At 55.7% G+C, this 23296-nt stretch overlaps 1 protein-coding gene across 4 annotated transcripts in view; it reads right to left on the bottom strand.

Moving 5' to 3' along the window:
• Nucleotides 1-23296, bottom strand: part of EVI5L (ecotropic viral integration site 5 like) — a 32754-nt gene that overhangs the window by 3767 nt on the left and 5691 nt on the right. Inside the window, exons 1-14 of one of the 4 annotated variants that reach the window (XM_032251968.1) lie at nt 19899-19979; nt 14239-14422; nt 13304-13493; nt 12187-12411; nt 11999-12073; nt 11206-11331; nt 9834-9977; nt 9642-9731; nt 8074-8171; nt 7923-7983; nt 4896-4949; nt 3852-3884; nt 2662-2802; nt 287-415 (exon numbers count right to left, since the gene is read on the bottom strand). In XM_032251968.1, coding sequence (XP_032107859.1) covers nt 287-415; nt 2662-2802; nt 3852-3884; nt 4896-4949; nt 7923-7983; nt 8074-8171; nt 9642-9731; nt 9834-9977; nt 11206-11331; nt 11999-12073; nt 12187-12411; nt 13304-13493; nt 14239-14375 — 1503 coding nt within the window. In that variant the 5' untranslated portion in view covers nt 14376-14422; nt 19899-19979. Of the gene's footprint in view, nt 1-286; nt 416-2661; nt 2803-3851; nt 3885-4895; nt 4950-7922; nt 7984-8073; nt 8172-9641; nt 9732-9833; nt 9978-11205; nt 11332-11998; nt 12074-12186; nt 12412-13303; nt 13494-14238; nt 14423-19898; nt 19980-23296 lie in introns of those variants that run through there. The other 3 variants (XM_032251967.1, XM_032251969.1, XM_032251970.1) reach the window with 3 other exon arrangements.

Raw genomic sequence — 23296 nt, forward strand, 5'->3', positions numbered from 1 at the left:
CCTCCCCCATCCTCCTCTCTCCCTCCCGCCTTCCTGGAACCCAGTACCTGGGGAAAACATGCACAGGTGGGATGGGGGTATCCAGGAAGCTCATAGAAGCCACCATGTTGCTGGAGTTTGCCTAATACAGGGGGGTGGGCATGCCCCACTTGGGGTCATGTATGCGCCTATGTATGCGTGTGTGCATGGGGGTGGGGGATTCTGACCTGGGTCACCCCCAAAGCTTACCCAGGACCCGTCCTGTGCCCCAGGGTCCCCCTGACACCTGCCTGCCTCCCCATCACACCTTTTCCATTTCGAGAACCTTGTCCTGCATCTCCCGAAGGGCCCCCAGTGTCTCTGTCTCCCGAAGCCTTGACTGCTCCAGCTCCGTCTCCAGGTGGGACACGAAGTCCTCTGTGAGGCGTGGGTTCTCCTGTCGGAGGCAGAGAGCTGCGTGGGGCCCCAGGCCATGGCTGGAGGATGGGCAGCCTCCCCAGGGCCCTTCAGCAGAGAAGGGGGCTCAGAAGGGGTCCCAGGCTGGACACCCTGATGCTCGGAGCCGAGGGCCTAGAGGTCCTGGCACCCATGCAGCTGGCCTGATCCAGCTTCTTCCCTGGAAAGGCTGAACAGAGGGGACATTCTGAAAGGGGACTTGATTGGCCTTCAGATGCCCCAAGGGACCCCAGTGACTGTGGTTTTCCGGGATCACTCGTGAGAGTGGGAGATGGGTTCCCGCTGGGTGGTCATGGTCCCAGCCACATGGCGGGTGAGGCCGGGGCTGGGGTAGGGCCTGGAGCTGTGCCCCTATCTCTCCACCTCTCTCCCTCATCCTGCCCCCTATTTTAAAGCAGGGAAGGATGGGGAAAGAGTTTGTGGGGATCACCCTCTTGCTGTGCCCTGGCTTCTCAGAGTTTTCCCAGTGGGGGCCCCCCGAGTGATGGACACTGCCACCTGGACCTGAAAAAGGACACCTGGCCCCTGGGGTGGGAGCCGAGCTCCCTCACTGGCTCTGTAACCTGGCAGGGCAGTTCTCTGGGAGACTGCCTCAGCCCTCCCAGCCACCCACCCTCTTCCTGTGGGTCTCTGAGATCCATGTTTGACAGTGGCCCTGCCTTGGCCCAGATGGCATCCAGGTCCCATGTGGAGGCCCTGCTAGACTGTGGCTCCTCTGGGCCACCTCATCTTGCCTGCAGTGGCCTCCCTTTGGGCCTGAGGAGATGGCCCTGGGCCTCCCTGATCTCGGCATCCCCCAAGGCCAGAACTTAGGGATGGCTGGCAGAGTCTAACTGGTCTGAAAGTGGGCATCATGCAGTGGGTGGGATCAACCCAGCCTCAGTTTCCCTAATGTCCATGCTGCCTCAGAGCAAGGTGGGACAAGAGTGCTCAAAGACTGTCAGGGCTACAACGCCAGCATCATACCGATGTGGTTCATGGGGACAAGTGAGAAACAGTGAGAAACAGCTTCCCCTCCCTTCTCCCTCCCCTGGAGCAGGGGATCAGCTAGAATTCCCGGGCCAAGGCCTGAGTCACAGTCTCTGGGCCTGGGGATGGAGGGGGCACCTCTGTATTGGATGGCCCATCTTTCTCAAGCACTCCGTGGTTTCTCCAACCCACACCCCACTGCCAGGCCCTGCTGGGTCAGGCCAGGATGGCAGCAGGGCCTACAGCGTCCCTCCCTGCCCCTCCAGGGCATGTGTTGCTGTGGACCTGCAGGGCTTAGGGCTGCAGCCACCAGTGGTCCCTGCTATCAGGAAGGCCAACTGCTGGGTGCAGCTGCAAAGTTCTTTTTTTTTTTTTGTTTTTTAGATTGGGTCTTGCTTTCTGGCCTAGGCTGGAGTGCAATGGTGCCATCTCAGCTCACTGCAAGCTCCTCCTCCCTGATTCTAGTGATTCTCCTACCTCAGCCTCCTGAGTAACTGGGACTATAGGCACCCACCGCCACGCCTGGCTAATTTTTTTTATTTTTAGTCGAGATGGGGTGTCTCATGTTGGCCAGGGTGGTCTGGAACTCCAGATCTCAGGTGATCTGGAAAGCCAACTGTCCCACCCTCCAGGGCCTCCTCAGCCTCCCAAAGTGCTGAGATTACAGGTGTAAGCCACCTCACTGTGTCGCAGGTAAGTTCTAAAAGCTTTCAGGAAAAGCAGATCTTGGGGTGGGGCCCCAGCTCGTGGGCCTACCCATCACAGGATCCAAAGTTGATGGCCCACAAGAGATTCAGGGTGCCCCCTCACCCCACCCTGCCGGCTCAGAGCTCCCCAAAGAGCCCCAGACTGCCCTGCTCCCATTCTTCATGGCTGGCCCCCAGGGGACACCCAACAATCCTTCAGACCCTGGGGAAAGGCAAGGGCCTCTGTAAGGAGTCACAGCCCTATCTGCTGCCTGAGACACAGAGGGAACCCTGCAGGGACCACCCGGTCTTTCAGAGGCCTCGGTGCTGAGGCTGGGGGCTGGGAAGTCAGATACTGCAGACACCCCACCAATGTGGCAGGAAATGGAGATCAGGATGTCCCGGAATGTGGAGCTGCTGGGGGAGAATCTGGCTTGTCTCTGGGCTCCCCTTACACCAGAAAGGAACAGGAGGGCCAGGCGCTGAGACCGGGCAGATCTGAGCTCTGAAAGAAAACCGCGGGGCGGGGGCGCGGGGCGTGCCCTCGGCAGTCCCGCCCCCGCGCCCATACCTGCTGCTCCTGCAGCTGCCGGATAGTGCTCTGCGCCTTCTGCAGGTCTTCAGCCGCCGAGCTGCACTGCTGCCGCACCACCGCCAGCTCCCGCTTGATGACGTAGTTCTCCTCTGCCTCCTGAGCCCGTGTCACTTGCCCCTGAGCACAGCGAGGACCGGGGGAAGGGGAGGCCGTGACTCTCGGCTCCCACCCCAGGCCCTACCTCCCGCCACAGGGGGAGGTCCAGAGAGTGGAAGAAGGGGGAAGTGAGGGGTGCCTCCCGTACTCAGAGCCTGGAATGGGTGCCCCACTGGGCCTGGGGACGTGGGTGGGGGACAGGAAGGAGTAGGACACCTGGAGGAGCATGGAGGAACAGAGCCAGCCCTGGGCTTGGAGAGCTCCATCTCCTTCCCTGCTCTGTCTCTCGGTCTCTGCTCCAGGTGGGGTCCTTATCCAGGAGCAGGGGCACAGCGAGGCCAACTGTGCCTATTCATGCCGGACTCTGCCGGTGAAGGTGAGGATCTGGGGACAGCTGAGGTGCCGGCAGGACAGACCTGGGCTCCAGGGGGCATTCTTCTCTCCCAGGGGCATCTCCAGTCCTGGGGTCTGGGGCTAAGACCCCTTTCCCACCCCCCCGCATCATCTTCATCCCCTACCCAATTTGGGCCCCATCCCAGGCTCAAAGCCACCAGGTGGCGGGTGGGAGCTTCCAGATAAAGCCATTCAAGATGAGGTGGCAGCAGGAGCAGGTGAGCTAGAGAAGGTGGGAGCAGGCATTGCAGGTAGGAGCAGAGAGCAGCAGCGTGAGGGCCAGGGCGCCTGTGTGCATGTGCATGTGTATGTGTGTGTGTGTTTGTGACCTCAGGACTGCACACACCAGGGCCTGATGTGAATCTGCTCTTAGGTTCCCCAGACCTCCTGGGTCCCCACCCTGTGTTGCCTGGAGGAAGCTTTCTGTACATGCGTGTGGACATTCACACCCAAACCTACTCACAGACACCCCCCACACACACACGCTTCTCCCAACTTCACATGCCCCGCCCCCCGGGAAGCCTCTGTGTCCCCCAGAAGCGGTCCCCAGCTGCCCCATGCATGGCGCCAGGCCTGCCCGCAGGATGGCAGGGAAGAGGTGGTTACTGGCTGTCGTGTGCAGGGTGCAGGGAAGGGGCCAGGAAGGAATCCGGAGAGGGGATAAAAAGCTACAGTACCTGGATTAACCTATCAGCCAGAGCAGCGCTCTCCTACCGGGCGAAGGGGATTCCCAGCGACAGGGGGAGGAGGCAGAGCGGAAGGCGCAGGGACAGGAGAGGGGAGACAGACAAGAACCACTTGTCACTAACGCAGTGGACTATCTCTAGAAGCGGGGGAGAGAGGAGGGAAGACCAGAGAACCAGCAGGAGAGGACCCGGAGGAAGACCAAAGCCAGAGCCAGCTCCATCTTGGAGAGGGGTTCGGTGTGAGCAGGGAGGTCGGGGTTGTCCGCGGCTGCGGGGGAGGCTGCAGGGCTGGGAAACCCACTGTCCCACCCTCCAGGGCCAGCCGGGAGGCGGCTGGTTGGAAAAACTGTGGGGGGCAGGGGGAATTTCGGCTTCATGCGGACCTCCCGGATAGTAGGGGAGGAGAGGGGTGCGTTTTAATTTTAAGGCAGAACAAGGCTTTGGGGTGAGGGCAATCAAATCCAGTTACCGACCCACTTCCCGTGGCTAGTGGAGGGTCAAGTGAGGACGAGTGAGGAGTAGGAAGTGGGGGCTCCCGGGGCTGGGGCTCAGGGAGCCCCCGATTCCACCCCCATCCTTAACATGTTGGGGAGCAGAGTCCGGGCTGCGGCTCCCCACCATGGCGCCACACTCCTCCTCCACTCGATTTCCTTTCCTTTAAGGGTGAGACTTCCAAATTACAGGGTGGGGTGCCTTGTGGCCCATCAAAGCAGCAGTTCTCCCTCCTCCTCACCCCTCCCCATCCGCGCAGCTGGGGAGGGCGCGGAACACAAATGGATTCCCGTGGCTGCAGGCCACTGCGAGTTTTAACTCGCTTGCACTCCAGGACTAATCACAATACGAGTCGCCCCCAGTTATAGGGCACCCCAAATCGGGTTCAGGTCGGGTCTTGGGCCTGAGGCAGGAGAGTAGGACTACTTAGTCCTTCAGGGAGGAAAAGCCTCGGAGGATTCGGGCCCCAGGTTGGCAGCCACGCCCCGCATGGTGGACCACGCCCCACGGCGACCTGGTCCCCACGGTGGCCATGACCCTCACCTTCTCTAGGGTTTCAATCCGCTGTTTCAGGAGCCGGTTCTCCGTCCGAAGCCTCTATGGGGGTGGGGGGAGAGCACGTCATAGCCCACCCTCCCACACCTATCTAAACGTACCCCTCATTCACCCACCGCCAAGGTCAGTCCCCTTAGGGCCAGGCCACTTTTCCAGTCAGGGCGCAGCCAGCATCTTACGTTCTTGGTCAGCGATTTCAGAAAACAGGGCCACTTCCTGTTCAGACTGGCTTGATTTTTTTCAAAAAAGTTTTAAAACAAACCTGGGTTCAGTAAAAATAACAGTGAGTGCATTTGTGGCCCTGGGTGTGTTTGGGGGCCGGTCAGTACCCACACCTCCTCAGAAGACTCCATCCCACCTGTGGGTCAGTCTGCCCAGGGTTGTGGGGGAAGCCACTGTCTCGAAGCCCCCACCCACCCCTCACTGCTTTGCCCCAAGAGCCCAGGTTCAATTCCGGGGACAGGCGCCTCTTGGAGTCTGGGTTCAGGGTGCTGATCACTCATCCTTCCTCGACAATTACATTCCCATGACCTGGCCGAGAGCAAGCTGTCCCCTTTGGTTTTCACTGTTCCCTGGCTGGGGTTTCGAAGTTGTCTCCCTTGCTCTTGCCTTCCATTCTGTGTTTATGGATTTTGGTTAGATATTTGCAGTTTTAGGCCAGGCGCAGCGGCCATGCCTGTAATCCCAGCACTTTGGGAGGCCGAGGCAGGCGGATCACCTGAGGTCAGGAGTTCGAGACTAGCCTCTAGTAAAAACAGAAAAATTAGCCAGGCATGGTGGCGGATGCCTGTAATCCCAGCTACTCTGGAGGCTGAGGCAGGAGAATCACTTGAACCCAGGAGGCAGAGGTTGCAGTAAGTTGAGATCACACCACTGCACTCCATCCTGGGTGACAGAGTGAGAATCTGTCTCCATAAAAAAACAACAAAAAAAAGATATTTGTACTTTAGGTTCCCCCAGGAATCTCTGGGGAGCAGGTGAGGTTTGCAAACGAGTTGAATCTTGTCTACCTGCACCCCCCTGCTTGATACAAAGGTGGTACAGAAATTGTTGGATTGGCAGGTGAGTGAGGGTCCTGCCACACTGCAGGTGACACACAGTATTTCCTGGGTTTCTTCTGGGAAGAAAAGGTGATGGAAACATCCAGAACATTCCCAGGAAGCAAATTCAGTTAGAGAGAACCGCAGACTTGATAGTCATTGATGCAAGTCATGTGGGGAAACTGAGTCATCAAAGCGTGGCAGGGCATTGCCCTAGTCCCTCAGCTCGGCTGGGTCAGAGCTATTTCAGGCACAGTTCTCCAATCCTCATAGCAATCTGCTGCCCTGATCCCCGGCTTTCCCTGTCATCTCTCTGGCTTCAACCTGATGTGCTTCAGCATCAAGCACAGCCATCCTTGCAGAAGTTGCGTGTATCTTTTGTATTTATTTTAATATTTTTGTAGAGATGGGGTTTTGCTATGTTGCTCAGGCTGGTCTCCAACTCCTGGCCTCAAGCCACCCTCCCACCTGGGCCTCCCAAAGTGTTAGGATTACAGGTGTGAGCCATCATGCCTGTTGGAACTGGATCTGAACTCTGGTCTGCTGGGCTCTAGTGTTAGCCACTGTGTGGCTATGCCCCTGAAGAGGATGAAGCCCAGCTGTGTTGGGTTTGTGTCTGTGTCTGTTCCTATCACTGCACTGGGGTGCCCTCAGTCTCAGCTGTGACTTTGGTACACAGCAGGTACTCAATAAATGCCTTTTTTTTTTCTTTTTGTCCTCTGAAGTGAATGAATTGAACCAAATTTTTTTTTTTTTTGAGATAGAGTCTCGCTCTGTTGCCCAGGCTGGGGTGCAGTGGTGTGATCTCAGCTCACTGCAACCTCTGCCTCCTGGGTTCAAGTAATTCTCCTGCCTTAGCCTCCTGAGTAGCTAGGATTACAGGCATGCACCATAACGCCCAGTTAATTTTTGGATTTTTTTTTTTTTTTTTTTTACTCCAGGCTGGATTTTAACTCATGTTACCCAGGCTGGAGTGCAATGGCGCGATCTCGGCTCACCGCAACCTCCGCCTCCTGGGTTCAGGCAATTCTCCTGCCTCAGCCTCCTGAGTAGCTGGGATTACAGGCACGCGCCACCATGCCCAGCTAATTTTTTGTACTTTTAGTAGAGACGGGGTTTCACCATGTTGACCAGGATGGTCTCGATCTCTTGACCTCGTGATCCACCCGCCTCGGCCTCCCAAAGTGCTGGGATTACAGGCTTGAGCCACCGCGCCCGGCCTAATTTTTGGATTTTTAGTAGAGATGGGGTTTCACCATGTTGACCAGGATGGTCTTGAACTCCTGACCTCAAGTGATCCACCTGCCTTGGCCTTCCAAAGTGCTGGTTTTACAGGTGTGAGCCACCTCACCCGGCAATAAATGCTTGTTGAGTAACTAAAATCACGTGTAAAGGGAAGAATGCACAGGGAAGGAGAGAGCAGCTTTGCACAGTCGGAGAACCCCTTGGCCTAGCAGGGCTGGCGGGCGAGATGCCCCAGGAACCAGGGATCCCGGATGAGCACCTGCACTCTGCCCTACATACCCTGGTGTCTGGGCCCTGCTTGGGGGCTCCTCCACTGCAGCCTTCTTGAAATTCCTCCAGCCCCAGGCACACTGCTGCCCCTGGCCTTTAGCCCTCGACTCCCTGGGCTGGGAGCCTCTGCCCAGGTCAGGCTTGCCTGCCATGTGCACATCCTTGTCCGGAGCATTTAGAGTCCACACTCTAGTTCAGTGGTTTATTGATTGCTTTCCCGTGATGCCGGGGCGCCCCAGCAGGGCAGGGACCTTGACTGTCTTGGTTACCGCTGTGTCAGCCAGGGGAGGTGCTCACACGCTGGCCTAACAGGTGAAGGAAGGCACAGGTGGGCAGAGGCCTGGCCGTCCTTGCCTCTGTGCTGGGCAGGCCTGCCCCCTAGTGGCCGTTCTTTAGAGTAGGGAGGGCAGCCCCCAAGGGCCTCCCATCCTTGTCCCCGCCCCTGGGCCCCTGTACTCACTTTAATCTCGATCTGCTCCTCCATCTCCTTGCTCTTCATGGCTGCATACTCCTTCTCCAGCCTGCAAAGTGGGAGGGCCATGTGGTTACTGTCATGTCCTCGGGACGTACCCCCTTCCCACCAGTACCCTGGTCACCCAGCAGTCACCGACCTCTTCATCTTCTTGGGGTTGTACTTGACCTGGTAGGCTTTGAGGACCAGCTTGTCTGGGCAGCTGTCGAACTGGTGGGGGATCACTCTCTGGAAGTACTGTGGGGACACAGCCGGTCACCAGGTCACGGACACGCAGGCCCTAACCACCAGGGCCGCCTGAGCCCTGCTGCCCTGGAGGGGGCAGGAACCAGTCTGCCCAGGCTGTCACCATGTCCTGTATGCCATGTCCTTAGTGTTTGTGGAGCAACAGAAAGACTGAGCGTGAGGAGAGGGAATGAGGGGCTGCCTGCAGCCAAGGCCTTGGTTCCAGAAGAAAAGCAAGGGAGATGCTGGCTGTGGTGGCTCATGCCTGTGATCCCGATGATTTAAGAGGCTGAGGTAGGGGGGAGTCGCTTGAGCCCAGGAGTTTGAGACCAGTGTGGGCAACATAGTGAGACCCCATATCTACAAAACAAACAAACAAACAAATAAACAAACAATAGGCTGAGTGCGGTGGCTCATGTCTGTAATCCCAGAAGTTTGGGAGGCCGAGGTGGGTGGATCACCTGAGGTCAGGAGTTCAAGACCAGCCTGAACAACATGGAGAAACCCTGTCTCTGCTAAAAAATACAAAAATTAGTCAGGCATGGTGGTACATGCCCGTAATCCCAGCTACTCAGGAGGCAGAGGCAGGAGAATCTCGAACCTGGGAGGTGGAGGTTGCGGTAAGCCAAGATCGGGCTATTGTACTCCAGCCTGGGCCACAGAGCAACTCTGACTAAAAAAAAAAAAAAAAGAAAGAAAGAAAAAGAAAAAAAAGAAGAGCAGACCAAGGAGGCTGTCCTGGGAGTGAAGGCTGAGGGTCGGGGAGCTGACATAGGCGACCTTCATGGGGGAAGGAGGGTGGGCATGCAGGGGGCCTGTGCAAAGGGTTAAGGTAGGCTGAGGGGGGACACGGTTCCCACTCCCGGCCCAGCTGGGTCCCTCTGGCAGCTGTGGACAATGCCTGCCCGTGTTCATGGACACAACCATGGCCTTTGTGCATTCTTCCCTGAAGCACCAGCTGGAGAACGCCGGGAGGGGGCAGGGGCCTGAATGGTAGAGAAATGGCAGTGGGAGGCAGGCTGGCCAGCAGCAGGGCCTCCCGGCAGGCCAGGCCAAGACAGGGCAATGTGTGAGGCTGTCCAGACCCCACACTCCCTCCTGTGCCCTCACCAGGCCGGGGGCAGGGTAGGGAGGCCCTCATGGTTAGCCAGACTCATGATTTGCCATCAGGCTTCACGCTACCTGCAGGGTTGGGGGCTGGAGGTGGGCAGTGGGCCTCCCAGGGCTCAGCCTGGGCCTTGGCCTCCTATCTCCCTGCAGCCAGGCTGCTGGCCCTGGACTGTGTCTGGCAGAGCCTGGTGGGGTCCCCTGATCCCTTAGGGAGACCTCAGGGGACCAGAGCAGATGGGAACAGATCAGGGATGTCAGGCACACCACCTTCCGCCCTTGAAGCCAGGCCCTTTCTGTCACTTGAGAGAGCACTCTCTGATCCGGAGTCCCTGGCTGGGGGCAGCCCCACCAGCCCTGACCCTCCCGGCCCACCTGGGACATCCCCTCCATGTCCAGCTGCATCAGCTCTGCCTGGTTCACCTGCAGCAGGGCGAGGCCCACTCGGAATACGATCTCCAGCCCCTGCAAAGGCGGCAAAAGCAGTGGGAGGAGGAGGGCAGGGAGACTCCTGTTCCAGCCACCCCCAGGCGGCTCGCTGCCCTCCCCAGCCCCGCCGGTCCTCACCTCATACATGAAGATGTCGAAGACCCGGGTGGCAACGGGGAGCGGGAAGGTGGTCAGGAACAGTGTGAGGAACCAGGACGAGGCATACATAGATGTGTGGAAGCTTTGGGAGCGGAAGTGGGTGTTGAGGTCTGGGAGCTGCTCCTGGAGGGGTGGGAGGCCGGGTGGGCACAGTGAGGGGGAAGCCCTCCCACCCAGGGGTGCTGGGCCTCAGTGTCCCTACCTCCAGGGAGCCTTCCTGGACCTGAACTAGGCAGCCTGAGGCTCCCTTCCTGGCGCTCCCTCAGCACTCTGTCTGGGGGAAGCCGAAGTACCCCAGAGCTTTGAGCAGCAGGGGTGGCAAGAGTTGTATGTGTCGGGGGCCTGCCCTGGGTAGGCCATGTGCTCGTGGCAGTTAATGGGGTCCTCACGACAGCCTGAGAGGGTGTGTCTGAGGCTGGGGGAGTTGGATCACTCCCCACAGACACCCGGAGAGCCAGAGGTGGAACACAGGCGAGTGACAGTCGCTAGCCCTGGGGGAAGCCCCACCCTCACCCTGTTACATGAACCGCCAGTTGATGTACCTCTTTCAGCCCCCAGCATAAAGCTTTGTGCAAGCTGTGTTCGACCGGCCTGAACTCTAGACAGCCAGAAAGTGGCAGACAGCTGGGGAAACCAAGGCTGGGGAAAGCATTAGGATCCCGGGCTTCCTCCCAGCACCAGGGGCTCTCTGTGCCCTGGGTTTTCAAGCTTGGCTGTGGGAGAACTCCACTACCCAGCCTGGGTGGGGTGGCGTCTTTTCTGCAGCCCAGGATTCCCGCTTGTGGTATTACCAGGCCCCCTTAGGCTACAGCACTGCACGTGCTCCAGGCCAGGGGAGCAGGGCTGTCACATCCATGAATGACTGCACAGCCCCACCTGCCATGACAGCTGGGGCAGGCCTGTGTGTGTGTGTGGTGTGTGTGTGTGTGTGTGTGTGTGTGTTTGCGCATGGCCTCAGCTGCTCTGTCTGCCAGCCAGGAGCAGGCCCTGCGGGGGCTGCTATTTATAAACAGACGTCTGCAGCTCTCCGGTAATCAGGCAGGCAGACAACCCTTTCCCTCCTTCCACCATACTCAGATGCAGACAGGTGGGTGGCTTAGGGTGTGCCCCATGTCAGCCTGTCCTGCCCCCTGCTTCAGTGGTCCTGGGAGCACCCCTGAAGTGGTGGCTCTCCTGTCCCTCCAAGCATCCTTCAGGGCAGGGCTGCATGGGGAGAGGAGTGCCTTTTGGAGTTGGAACACCCAGGTGTGATTTCACAGGCTTGGAATTTTCAGTCCAAGAGATGCCTGGGGATGGCCTGGGGTGCCAGCCCTGCCCTTCTGGGGCCCTGCCCACCTGTGGCCCTGCTCACCTGCAGCATATACTCAAACTGATAGATGCAGAGCCCAAGCTCGGCCATGCTGGGCTTGAAGAGCTCCCGAAGCCGGTATTCCTGCATGAGCCGCACGAACACACAGAAGGCCTCCTCCTCAGGCATCTGGAGGGGACCGGCAGGTGGGGGGATTCAGGGCAGGGGAAAGGGGCATCCCACTGCTCATCAGGGCCCTGGGGTACAGGGGCCCGTGTCCATGTCAGTACCTGGCTCCCTAGACCCTCATGACACACTGCTGTCCCTGTGTCCCCACTTGCTGTTTTGCTGAAGGAAAACCTGAGGCTGAAGTCACCTGTCAGGGGCTACTCGGCAGGAAATAATGGAGCTGGACTTGAACCCAGGGCTGGCCACTGCCACCGCCCACCTGGTTAGTATACCTCCTGTCCACTCCCAGCCACATCCTTTCTCCCTGTCCTAAGCCTTCTGGTTTTTCTGCAGGAGACCCCAAGATCCATAAACACCATGCTGGATGACCTAAGTTCCCAGCCTGAAGTTCCTGTCCAACCCTGAGAGGTGGCAGAAAGAGATAACCTGTCCCTGCAAACCCTGTCTCTGTCCTGGATAATACAGCGGACAGGACCCAACCAGACAGGTGCCCCTCGCTGGGCCTTGGCCTGGGGACGGGCAGAGGTCACGGGTGTGGATGGAGAGGAAGGATCTGCCCCTAGTGAGACGCTAGAAAGAGGCCATGCCACTTCTGCCCACCTCTTGGGCACTGAGCTCAGGGTAGGCTGTCATCTGGCAGGAGCCCAGCCACCCCCCAGCCACCTACCTGCATGAGGAGCAGCCCCACGATGAAGGCGCTGCCCTGGCAGTAGCCCACCTCCCGGTCCACCAGCGAGTATGCCTGGAAGGGAATGGCGAATCCTCAGGGCAGGGTCCCGCCACCCAGCACAGCCAGTGAACAGGGGAACTGCTCCTTCCTTTGAGGCCGAGGGAGTGGGGAGCCCCTGGGCTCACCTTCATGACGTTGAAGAGGACCTCCTGGCCCAGGCTGTCCTGGCCCTTGAAGAACTCGTGTTCCGGGTAGGTGCGGGCAATGTCCCTGCGGATCAGCTTCTCGCACGGTGAGGACATCTTGAGCAGCTCGGAGTACTGGTTCTTGACTGGCATGTCCGTGGCGCTGCATAGGAGCTGCCACACGATGGCCCGGAAGTGGTGCGGGATGCCCTTTCGGATCAGCTCCTGGCCACGGGAGTGGGAGGCCAGGCTGGACTGTGTCCCAGTGCAGCCTCCCTGTGGCCACCCGGCCTGGCTCCTCAGGTGTGGCTCATCCAGCTCTGAGCATGGCACAGAACTCATGGTGCCCAATCCTTTTTTTTTTCTCTCTCTCTTTTTTTAGAGACAGGGTCTTACTCTGTTACCAGGCTTGAGTGCAGTGGTGTGATCTTGGCTTACTGCAACCTCTTGCCTCCTGGATTCAAGTGATTCTCCTGCCTCTGCTCCCAAGTAGCTGGGATTACAGGTGCATGGCACCACGCCCAGCTAATTTTTGTATTTTTAGTAAAGACGGGGTTTCACCATATTGGCTAGGCTGGTCTCTACCTCCTGACCTCAAGTGATCTGCCCTCTTCGGCCTCCCAAAGTGCTGCAATTTACAGGTAGAAGCCACTGTGTCTGGCCTACCTGGCTAATTTTTTTTTTTTTTTTTTTACTGAGGCAGTGCCGGGTGGTAGGGGGTGAATCTATCTGACTAATTTTTAAACTTTTTATAGAGTTAGAGTCTTACTATGTGCCCAGGCTGGCCTCGAACTCTTGGCCTCAAGCGATCCTCCCACCTCAGCCGCCCAAAGTGCTGGGATTCCAGGTGTGAGCCACCACGCCCCAATCCTTTGTGGGCACTTCAGGGCAGCAAGCATATGGGCACCCGAGGTGCAGGGCCTGTCCAGTGCCACCCTCACTCCCTCTCTCCTGTCCCTGTGCCCTGGCAGGACACCCTCAAAGTGCCTGCACATCTCCACTGCTGCTGCTGTGCCCAGGCTGGAGCCCTACAGACCCTGGCATTGCCAGGTGGCTGAGTGACCATGCCACCAGCCCATACCCTTGGCCCTGCCCTGCCTGCCTGGGCATCCCCCACCTTGAGCAGCTTCTCCTTCCGGCGCCGCCACTCCTCCCACTCGTTGGCGATCCGGCCCCACAGGATCCATGTGTCCTCCTCCAGGTGGCTCAGGTTGGAGGAGGCCGAGGAGCTGGACACCAGCGAGGAGCCGCTGTTCCGCCTCGAGCCATTCATGGAACGCATGGACTTGGAGTCAGCCTCCAGGAGCCTGGGCAGGAAGGGCCGGCGGAGGGGGCACCAGTGACTTCCTGGGGACAGGAAACCTTGGGGAACCAGCCTATCCTCCCTGGGGTCTCAGAGGACACCAGGGATTAGGTCTCTCTTTTTCTATTTTTTTTTTGGAGACAGAGTCTTGCTTTGTTGCCCAGGCTGGAGTGCAGTGGTTTGATCCTGGCTCACTACAACCTCCGCCTCCTGGGTTCAAGCGATTCTCCTGCCTCAGCCTCCCAAGTAGCTGGGTTACAGGGACCCACCCCCTTGCCCGGGTAATTTTTGTATTTTTAGTAGAGACAGGGTTTCTCCATGTGGGTCAGGCTGGCCCCAAACTCCTGACCTAAGGGGATCCAAGGGGATCCGCCCACCTCATCCTCCCAAAGTGGATTACAGGCATGAGCCACCATGTCCAGCCTAAAACCTGCATTTTAAACAGGGGCAGGGCCAGAGGAGGAAAGCAGGAAGGCCCGACTCAATACCTCCTCCAGTCCTGGCTGTATCAACCATGGAGGATTCACAGACTAGGTTGATCTCTCAAACCCTCGGTCTCATGTCAATGGGGTGGGGACACGTATGTTCAGCTAGGGTTGGGAGGATGAAAGGAGGTGTCCCTCATCCAGCATCTGGAGGTGGCTGTCACCTTGCACACACTGGGTCTGGCTCTGAGTGTGAAGGGCACCTGGGAACTCCTGTGGGGGCCCAGGCTGCTCTCCAAGATTCTACCTCAGCCCCCAACTCACCGGTTCTGCTCTTCGAGCTTGGCCAGCAGCTCCAGCTCATCGGGGCTGAGGTTCTCGGAGTCAGAGGTGGGGGAGCAGGTGGGGGCCGACAGGGCCTCCTGGGATGAGGAGTCAGGGCTCAGAGTGGGGCTCGCCATGGTGCGTGGACTTGTTAGCCACAAGCGGGGTTGGTTCACAGCTCTGTCTGGGGGCCAGAGACACGCATGGTCGGCATTGGGTGGGTGCCCACCCTGTCCTACTTGCCCACCCTTGGGACAGTTCCTCACCCTGGGCTTCCCACCTCTGGTCCCCCTGCTCTGTGCACCTCTCATCCCCATGTACCCCAGCCCAGGTGACAGCCATTCTGCCCCTTCTGTTGGAGACCCTGGCGATTGGGATCCTTGCCTGTGTAGCCAGGCTGGGTGTCTGGATAGAGACAGGAGGACCATTGCCAGGACCCAAGCCATCCTGCTGTCCCTGGGCATGAAGGCCAAGGCTCAACTCAACACTCCTGAGTCTGGAGCAGAGTCCGGGGTAGAGGCTCCCCATCACTCAGGGCTCCACGGACTCTGCTGGGACCTCGGGGTGCAGGAGCCCTGCTTCACCGGCCCTTCCTAACAGCTCAGTGTCCGTCCCTCCGTGGCCTGCCCTGGGAGCCCCACATCAATGTCTGACTTTCCCCATCTCATCAGCCAAAGTGGGCTGCTGGCATGGTCAGGAGCAATTACTCTCGACTGTTAATTGTCTGGCACTGCCAACGGCCGGAAGAGTTGACTCCCCTTGGGCTGGGAAGCCAGGGACGTGGCAGAGTGCTGGGAATCTGCGCCCTGGCAGATACAGAACCAGAGCTATGGGCTCCGATCTGTATCCAGATCTCAGCCTGCCATGTACTGGGTAAGTCCCAGACACATCTCTCCTATCCTTTTTTGGTGTCATCTGGCCTGACCCTAATGGGGGCTTCAAGGACATTGGCGTCTTGTCTTCTGCCAGCCTGGTAGAGGCAGATCAGTGCCATGTCAAAACAAAGGCCCTCGGCTCAAATGGATCTGCATCTGAAGCGTGGCTCCCCCTCCACCAGCTGTGTGACCTTGGGCCAGTCACTCGGCATTTTTGAGCCTCCATACACTGAGATCATACAGGACCTAGCCTCAAGGGTGGCTGTGGAAACTCAGCATGTGACTGCACATAACATGGTCAGAACATCCTGACACTCAGTGACAGCCCCGTGGGCATCGGCTATCACTGTCCATCCTGGGGCCAGGGCTCCTGGGTTCTGCTGTGGCCTGTGTAGGGGCTGATGGCCAGGGGACCCCTAGTGGGGGGATCTGGGGGAAAGGAGCAGCTATGAGAGTGGAGGCAGGGGCTGGGGATGGCGTTCCTTTATGCTTCTTCCTGGTGAGCCCAGGCTGGCCCCCAGCATCTGAGAAGATCAGGATACCTAGGATCCTAGTGGCAGGAAGGAAACCCTACTCCCACCTCCTTATTTGCATGGCCTCTCATCCTCCACCCACTGCCCGGCATGCTTTGTGCCACTTGGCCCCACTTGACCTGGCTGACAGCTTTACCTACAGAGGGGGCTTCGCTGGGTCCTTGGAGTGGGGACATCCGGAACCCCAGGAGGCAGGAGGACAGTGGCGACCACAGCAGACCACTCTGTACCTGCCTGACTACTGCTGGGTCACTGGGCACATTCCCACAGCCCAGACTCAGCCCCCAACCAACCCTGAAGGCCCATAAGTTGGGTAGACTTGACCCTGGCCACCCCAGTCCTCCTGGAATGGGGTTGGGGGAGGTGTGCCATTCTTTTTTCACCTCATGGGGACCCAGAGCCCTCCTCCAGGCCTCTGTGGCTCCCCAGGGCTGCTGGTTCTACCTTGGGCCCTTGAGTGTTCCCCTAGTTTGCCAGGTGCTGAGGGTTTTGGATTTTGGTGAGTGGAAGGAACTCTCTCATTGCCAAGTGGGCTGGAGCTACCTGCCCCAAAGACCAAGCTGCTGGGTACCACCTAAACAGGAGTTAATTATTCTCAAGACAGGGACAGTGGGGGCTGCTCTGGGGCCTCCCAAAGAGTCAAAGTCTGAGGCCAGCAGGGCAGAAACGGGAGCTGTGGACAAGAAGCGCTGATCAGAAGGACCTCTCTGGGTGGGGAGGGGCTGGGAGGGCAGCTTCAGAGCTGGGAGAATGGGGAGGAGGTGATGGAGGTGAGGCTGGAGTTTCAGAACCACAGATGGAGTTGGGGGGCAGTGAGAGCTTTGGAACCAAGGAAACCAAAGCCCAGGGCATCAGCCCCACCCAATCTCTGCCCGAGCCTCGGTTTCTGATTTTTAAAATCCCCAAACCCCGGAGCTGTCCACTAGCAGAAGTTGTTCAGCTGTTTATCAGGTATGCGTGTGTGTTTCATACAGCAAGTGAAACGCATTAAATAAGCAGGGCTGAAACCTGCAGTCTGAGAGGCAGGAACCTTCTGATCTCACCGGAACTTTCTCTCCACTCATCCTCAGACTCTCTCAACACTGGAAACCATCCTCCTGAAGCGTGTGTGCATGCACAACACACATGCACTCTCACACACACACTCTTCACAGCCACCCCCACTCCCTCATACATGTACACACACTCATTCACACCCACACCCACTCACATACAAACTCTCACACATACACACACTTGGATACACACACCTATGCCTATTCACACACACCTCAACACATTCACACACACATGCACACACTTGACACACATATGCTCATGCATATTCATATACACACACACACTCAGATACACATACCCAGTACCTTCACGTACATACACACATGCACACACTCAATACACACCCATGCATTCATACACACTCACACATGAACACACTTGGATTCACACACACCTATACATATTCACATCCACACACTCGACACACACACGTACACATGCACACACTTGATACACACATACCCATGCACACTTGCACACACACTCATACTCACATACTCAGATACACACACCCAGTACCTTCACACACAGGCACACACTTGATACACACATGCTCATGTATATTTGCACACATTCACATACGGATACACACACACCCATGTACCTTCACATGCATACACATGCACACATTCAATATACACATACCCATACACATTTACCCACACTTGATATGCACACAATTCAGACACACATCCGTGCACACACTTGATACACACCCATACACATTCACACATTTTCACACACATGTACATAATTGATACACACATATCCATGCCTGTTTACATACATGTACACATACACACACCTGGATACACACATACCTATACACATTCACACACTAGCACATACACATGTACATAATACACATCCATGCATATTCACACACACACTCAATACACACCTCATACACATGCACAGGACATACACACACACTCAGGCATACAGACATACTCTTTCATACCTCTCAAAACATACTCACTGACACACATTCTCACCCACCCACACTCACACACATACACATTGATTCCCACCCCTCTACACACACACGCTCACACACACTTCCTGCTCGGAGCAGCCCTCACCCTCTGGGAACAGAGCGGGTTTGGGATGGAGGCGGGCTGCTGTCCTGACTCTGTTGGCAGCCCTGCACCTCCTCGACGGTGCCATGACTCTTGCTGGCCCAATCACTCCTTCCTGGTTCTAACTGAGGGCCACCTGAGGGCTGGGCACTGTCTTGGCAGGCGACATGGCAGGGAGTGATGCGGGAAGGCCCCTTTTCCATCTCCCCCTGCTAGATGGGCATGAACCTTGGCGACCCACCCACTGGCCTCTGGGTCTGGGTCGCAGCCTCTCCATGTCCTTAACTTCAGTGCTTCACCTCAACTGTTCCTCAGCCATCTGAAGGGGGGTCCTGGCCCCTGTCCCTGACAGCAGCACCTCTAGCCACACCTCCATAGGGCCGCTCATAGCTTAGGAAGCTGAGCCAGGTCCGAGCACTGGAAAGGGGTTGTGCCTGGGGGTCATGGGAGGTGTGGGGACGGAAAGTGCTGGAATGCTGGGCATTTCAAACCTCCCTTTTGCTGTCCCTTCTGGGGGCACTGCCAGGCACGCTTCCTCCTTCCTGAAGCCCCCTCCCCGCTGGCTGATGAGGGCTGGGCTCCTGGCTTCCCTTCTGTCTCTGGCCAGGACTTCTCAGTCCCCCATGTGGCACCTCTTCCTCCCCAGGTCCTGCCTTGGCCTTGTTCCTTGATGCCCTTGGCGATCTCAGTCTTGGGGCTTACATGACCAAATGTATGTCACTAGCTTTTCCTTTCTCTCAAGAACTGGCCAAAGTTACCAGAGTTGCTCCCAGCTCACCCAGCATTGCATGTTCTGTGTTTCCCCCACCGGGGCAGGAATCCCCCCTGCCATTTCGGAGTGTCTGAGGCGGATACCAAAAAATAATCACCCAGACACTCCTTCAGATTGAGATAGATGCTTGCAGTAAATGATACGGTAGGATGGAGAACAGCCAAGGGGTTCCTCAAAAACTTAAACACATTGTCACCATGTGACCCGGCAAATCCACTCCCAGGGATCAACCAAGAGAATGGCAAACATCTGTTCATAGTGGCGTTATTCACAAAAGCCAAAAAGCAGAAACAATTCAAATGTCCATCAGCGGTGAATGGATCAACTAAACACAGTCTACCCAGACAGTAGAATATTACTCAGCCATGAAGAGTAGTGAAGCACCGACACAGGCCACAGCATGGATGAACTTTGAAAACATGGCGCTCAGTGAGAGAAGCCAGTCACGAAAGGCCACACAGTGTCCGACTCCCTTTATACGGAATGTCCAGAACAGGCCAATCCACAGAGACACAAAGTGGATTTGTGGTCACCAGAGACCAGGGGGAGGGAGGAGTGGGGAGAAACTGCTTATGGGTATAGGGTTTCTTTTTTGGGTGATAGAAAGGTCCTGGAATTAGATAGTGGCGATGGTTACACAACACCACAATTGGAATAAATGCCACCAAACTGTAAGCATTAATGGGTGAATTTTTTTTTTTTTTTTTTTTTTTTGAGATGGATTTCGCTCTTGTTGCCCAGGCTGGAGTGCAATGGTGCAATCTTGGCTCACTGCAACCTCCACCTCCCAGGTTCAATCAATTCTCCTGCCTCAGCCCCCTGAGTAGCTGGGATTACAGGCATGCGCCGCCATGCCTGGCTAATTTTGTATTTTTAGTGGAGATGGGGTTTTGCCGTGTTGGTCTTGAACTCCTGACCTCAGGTGATCCACCGGCCTCAGCCTCCCAAAGTGCTGGGATTACAGGAGTGAATAAGCCTGGCCTCATATTCGCCACCATGCCTTGCTAATTTTTCTACTTTTTCATAGACATGGGGTCTCACTATGTTGCCCAGGCTGCTCTTAAACTCCTGACTTCAAGTGATCCTCCCGCCTCAGTCTTCCAGAGTGCTGGGATCACAGGTGTGAGCCATCCTGCTCAGCCAAAGCTGCTGTCTTGATGGTGCCTGCCACATCTTTTGGGCTTTCTGTCCTTTCTGATGCTCTGTCCATGGGGCCACCAGAACCATACAGAACTGCAGCTCTAGCCAGGTCACGTGCCTGCCCAAGACCCTTTAGCAGCTCCCAATGGTAAGATGGAGCCCAGATGTCTTTGCAAGACATGCACGCCCTTCCCAGCCTTACCTCTTTCTACCCTGCCTGGCACACTCAGTCCTCCAGGCACATGGGTCTCCTCTTGCTGTTGTCTGTGCACACTCTGTTCCCTCTGACTGGAAGGGCATTCTCCAAGACCTGGTTTGGATTTGTTTTTTCTTTTTAGAGACAGGGTTTTGCTCTGTCTCCCCGGGTGGAGTGCAGTGGTATGATCATAGCTCACTGTTCACTGCAGCCTTGACCTGGGCTCAAGTAATCCTCCCGCCTCGGCTCCTTAAAGTGCTGGGACTGTGCCCGGCTTGTTTGGCCATTGTTTTTGTGAAAAATTCCCTGTCAACCTCCCTTCTTCCAGCACCCTGGCTCACTTCCCTCTCTCTCCCTGAAAACACCTACCCTCCTGCTCTCACCCAAGCCCAATGCACATTCTAAGGCAATTATGTCTATACCTGCCTGCCTGCCCACCCACCCTATGGGGTCATGCATGATTCGAGGACAAGAGCCTCTCCATTCTCTACTCCAAGTCCCTGATGCACCATCTGGCATTCAGTACATGCTCAACAAATGTTTGTTGAATAAATGAAGATGAAACTTTCCATGTCACTCAGGCAGGTGATCAGGGTCAACATCAACAGTGATAAGTCACGTGGCTAATGTGTACCCTTGATAGGATGTGACAGGAAGGACCTTTTACCCCTGTGATCTTCTTCCTCAAAACCCCAGTCCAAACATGAGAAAAACACCAGAGAGGCTGGACGCGGTGGCTGACACCTGTAATCCCAGCACTTTGGGAGGCCAAGGTGGGCAGATCACTTGAGGTCAGGAGTTCGAGACCAGCCTGGCCAACATGGTGAAACACTGTCTCTATATAAAAAGAAGATATTAGCCGGGTGTGGTGGCGCACACCTGTAATCCCAGCTACTCAGGAAGCTGAGTCAGGGGAATGGCTTGAACCCAGGAGGCCGAAGTGGCAGTGAGCCGAGATCATACTACTGCACTCCAGCCTGGGTGACAGAGCGAGACTCCGTCTCAAAAGAAAAAAAAAAAAAGGAAAAACACCAGATAAATCAGGATCAGAGGACATTCCACAAAACACCTACTCAGCCCTCCTCTGTCATGGTTGGCTGGGCTAACACCTATAATCCCAGCACTTTGGGAGGCTGAGGCAGGCAGATCACCTGAAGTAAGGAGTTCGAGACCAGCCTGACCAACATGGAGAAACCCCTGTCTCTACTAAAAATACAAAATTAGCTGGGTGTGGTGGCGTGCACCTGTAATCCCACCTACTCTGGAGGCTGAGGCAGGAGAGTCACTTGAACCAGGGAGGCGGAGGTTGCTGTGAGCCGAGATCATGTCATTGTACTTCAGCCTGAGCAATAAGAGCAAGACTCCGTCTCAAAACAAAACAAAACAAAAAAAAAACAAAAACAAAAACCAAAAACCTGTCAAGGTCACGAAAAGCAGGGAAAGTCTGAGAAACTGTCACAACCCAGAGGAGGTTAGGAGACATGACAACTAAGTGTCATGTGGGATCCTGGGATGAAGAAAGTTTATTGGGAAAAAACAAAGGAAATCTGAATAAAGTGTGGACTTCAGTTAATAATAATGTATCAATACTGGCCCATTAATTACAACAATATATTATATTCATAGAAGACATTAACTATAGGGAAGACTGGGTATGGGGCACATGGAAACTCTCTGTATTGTCTTCTCAGTTGTTCTATAAATCTCAAAGAGTTCTACAAAATACAGTCTTATTTAATTTTATTTTTTATTTTTTTTTTTTTTTTTTTTTTTGAGATGGAGTTTCACTCATGTTACCCAGGCTGGAGTGCAATGGCGCGATCTCGGCTCACCGCAACCTCCGCCTCCTGGGTTCAGGCAATTCTCCTGCCTCAGCCTCCTGAGTAGCTGGGATTACAGGCACGCACCACCATGCCCAGCTAATTTTTTTTCGTATTTTTAATAGAGACGGGGTTTCACCATGTTGACCAGGATGGTCTCGATCTCTTGACCTCGTGATCCACCCGCCTCGGCCTCCCAAAGTGTTGGGATTACAGGCTTGAGCCACCGTGCCCGGCCTTTAATTTTATTTTATTTTTGAGACGGGGTCTCACTCTGTTGCCCAGGGTGGTCTTGAACTCCTGGTCACGGGGGATCCTTCTGCTTCAGCCCATCTATTTAAAAAATAATAATAAAGGCTAGGTGTGGTAGCTCACACCTGTAATCCCAGCACTTTGGGAGGCCGAGGAGGGTGGATCGCTTGAGATCGGGAGTTTAAGACCAGCCTGGCCAACATGGTGAAACCCCATCTCTATCAAAAATACAAAAAAATTAGCTGGCCATAGTGGCACATGCCTATAATCCTAGCTACTCAGGAGGCTGGGGCAGGAGGATTGCTTGACCCAGGAGGCAGACTTTGTGGTGAGCTAAAATTGTGCCACCGCACTCCAGCCTGGATGACAGAGTGAGCCTCCATCTCAAAATAAGAAAGAAAAAAGAAAAGAAATATCTGTACAGTGTAAGCAGAAAAGCCAATGATGGCTTTAATACACAAGTGACATATGGCACACAGAGTCCCTTTATTAGGCTATAGAGGAAGAAGGATTTGAACTTGGGTTTCTGACTGTACAGCCTTTGCCCTAAATCCACCTGCTGTGCTGCAGTTCTCTCTGTATTCTTTTACTTTGGGAATGATACACATATGTAAAACCCCAAGTGCAGCGGGTATTCGGTGAAAGCAGTCATTATTTTCAACAGGGAGAGTGGGCAAGAGCATATGACACATCTTTCAGTCCATGGCATTTTCAGAGACAGCAATGAAGACCCCAAGTTTTCTTTCAGTGTTGTTTCCCTTTCTCCCCTACCCCCTATTTCCTTCTTTTTTTCTTTTCTGAGATGGAGTCTCACTCTGTCACCCAGGCTGGAGTGCAGTGGTACCATCTCGGCTCAGTGTAACCTCCGCCTCCTGGGTTAAAGCACTTCTCCTGTTCAGAGTAGCTGGGATTACAGGCACCCGCCACCACACCCAACTAATTTTCGTATTTTTTTTTTTTTTTCTAATTTTCGTATTTTTAGTAGAGACAATATTTCGCCATGTTGGCCAGATTGGTCTCAAACTCCTGATCTCAGGTGATCCACCTGCCTTGGCCTCCCAAAGTGCTGGAATTACAGGCGTGAGCCACTGTGCCCGGCCCTACCCCACATTTCTGATTCCTCCACGTCTAATGATTGCCAGGGACACAGACTCATTTCTGAATCTAAAGCCTCAAAAGATGCCACGTGACCCCGGTTTGTCCCACCTGACACACTGTGGCTGGAGGCTGGCAGACTGCTGCTGTCCTGGCTGGCTCTGACCCCTGGGGAAGTGGCCCAACCTAGCAGCTTAGGTCCTCTCTTCCTTGGCAAGCGGTGGGTGGGCAACTGAC

This window comes from Sapajus apella, unplaced genomic scaffold (genome assembly GCF_009761245.1).
Source record: "Sapajus apella isolate SASKATOON/1434 unplaced genomic scaffold, GSC_monkey_1.0 scaffold77, whole genome shotgun sequence".
Taxonomy (NCBI): domain Eukaryota; kingdom Metazoa; phylum Chordata; class Mammalia; order Primates; family Cebidae; genus Sapajus; species Sapajus apella.